The following is a 1,730-nucleotide window of genomic DNA, read 5'->3' on the forward strand; positions in this document are numbered from 1 at the left end:
ATAGCGAATTCGGTTGCTTGCACTAGTGTGCACTGAGTGCGCACTAAGGCTTGTTCATAGTATGTTATTATATTTAAAAATTGTCTTAAATAATTCTCAAATAAATTCTCAAATATTTTTAACCATAATATGATATGTATAACATCCGTACGAATCATTTTATTAGTTAAAATGTTTTTAAATATGTATTTAAGACACGATCTTAAATATAAGAATGTACTGTAAACAAGCCTTAATGCGCACTCAGTGCGCACTAGTGCAAGCTACCGAATTCGCTATTAGTTTTACTATAGTTTATGTATCAACTCCACCCAGCGCATTTGCATAGAACATAATTACATTAAAGTGAGTAAAACAATAGATTATAAATATTCTCATGTTTGCTTATAATATTTCTTCATGTAATATATTATTTTTTTAGAATGAATGTAACACAAACAAAAAATAAAATAATAAAATAATAAAATAAATTATAATAATATAATAATAATTATTATTATCTATATAATTCCTGAAATTGTTTTTCTGGGATATCAAAAGGATCTTGAGTATATCTTAAAATTTTTACGCATAGTACGTAAATTCTCGTTTCTTTCGTTTTGTTGCTCATTAACTATCTACCATGCAGCAGCCATCGTAATTGATTAACTTATTATGAATATGGATATTACTTTTTACAAGAAATATCAATTCGCATGAAAGTTTTCACTTTTTCGCACTAAAATTTTCACTTTTTCGCTTTACGTGAAAATTTTCACTTTTTCACGAATTCATCCTAGGTGAAAAGATACATGATCGACCCCCTGGTATAATATTCATCAACAAAACATATTGATTGAATACGTCGCCGTTGATATGCATTGTCGATATTAAGATTATCTAATAGAAAGTTACTATTTAATATGCGCATCAAGTGCACGATGTAAACCAGGCCAGTGACTCTACTTGGAGCCAGAAGAATGGAATGGAGGGAGTGTCGACTTCTACGTCAACATTCGCCATGTTTAACGTTTAGAACATTGAATGGCATGGCGTGTGAATGTTTGGTTTCTTGTTACGTGAATGGCCGGTGACGCGAAGAGGGATCTGACGCGATACAAAGAGGATTTTTTCGTCTGTGAAGTGACGAGATGATCCGTAGCGTCGATCGCACCTCGTAAATGCGATCTTTCGGATCAGAATGCATGGACTTTGGGAGAGGAGCATGTTAATTATTTGCGTTCTCTGCTACCACTTTTTCTCTTGTTACGGTAGGTGCACAACGATCTCGAAACACAGCCCTTAAGAAAAATTACTTTAAGATGTTTAACTTAAAGTTGCTTAAAGTTACTTAAAGTTATTTATAGTTAACGGTAATTGTGAAGAAAACATCCGACCTTATCGATTTTACTAAAATTTGGTAAGATAGTGTATTTTGACGCGTAGAAACCAAATTTGAAAGCCAAAATCGTCGCTCTTTATGGTGAAGCGAGATATTAATTGATAAAGTTGATCACTTTTAAGGTTAGGAAAACTGTCATACCGACGATAACAACGCATGTATATGGCCTGTGGCCTCAGGGAGGTCCAGGGGGAGTTCGGGACTAAAAGTCTCCCGGTTTGACAAAAATAATCTAAAAAAAAAAAGTAAAAATATATCTCGCATGGCATGTTAAGTGTATGTTGTTTTTGTGAAATGTATTATTTTTTTTTTAGAATGTTATTTTTGTCAAACCGGGGGGGGGGGGGGG

At 33.4% G+C, this 1,730-nt stretch overlaps 1 protein-coding gene across 1 annotated transcript in view; it reads left to right on the forward strand.

Annotated features, from left to right (window-relative positions):
- Window positions 1–989: 989 nt before the first annotated feature.
- LOC116847371 (low-density lipoprotein receptor-related protein 6) overlaps window positions 990–1,730 on the forward strand; it is a 16,932-nt gene continuing 16,191 nt past the window's right edge. Inside the window, exon 1 of the mRNA XM_032822304.1 lies at window positions 990–1,250. Within this exon, the coding sequence (XP_032678195.1) occupies window positions 1,181–1,250 (70 nt within the window). The 5' untranslated portion in view covers window positions 990–1,180. The remainder of the gene's footprint in view (window positions 1,251–1,730) is intronic.

The sequence above is a fragment of the Odontomachus brunneus genome, unplaced genomic scaffold (assembly GCF_010583005.1).
Source record: "Odontomachus brunneus isolate Ranch 3 - 2012 unplaced genomic scaffold, Obru_v1 Obru_scaffold_077, whole genome shotgun sequence".
NCBI classification, from domain to species: domain Eukaryota; kingdom Metazoa; phylum Arthropoda; class Insecta; order Hymenoptera; family Formicidae; genus Odontomachus; species Odontomachus brunneus.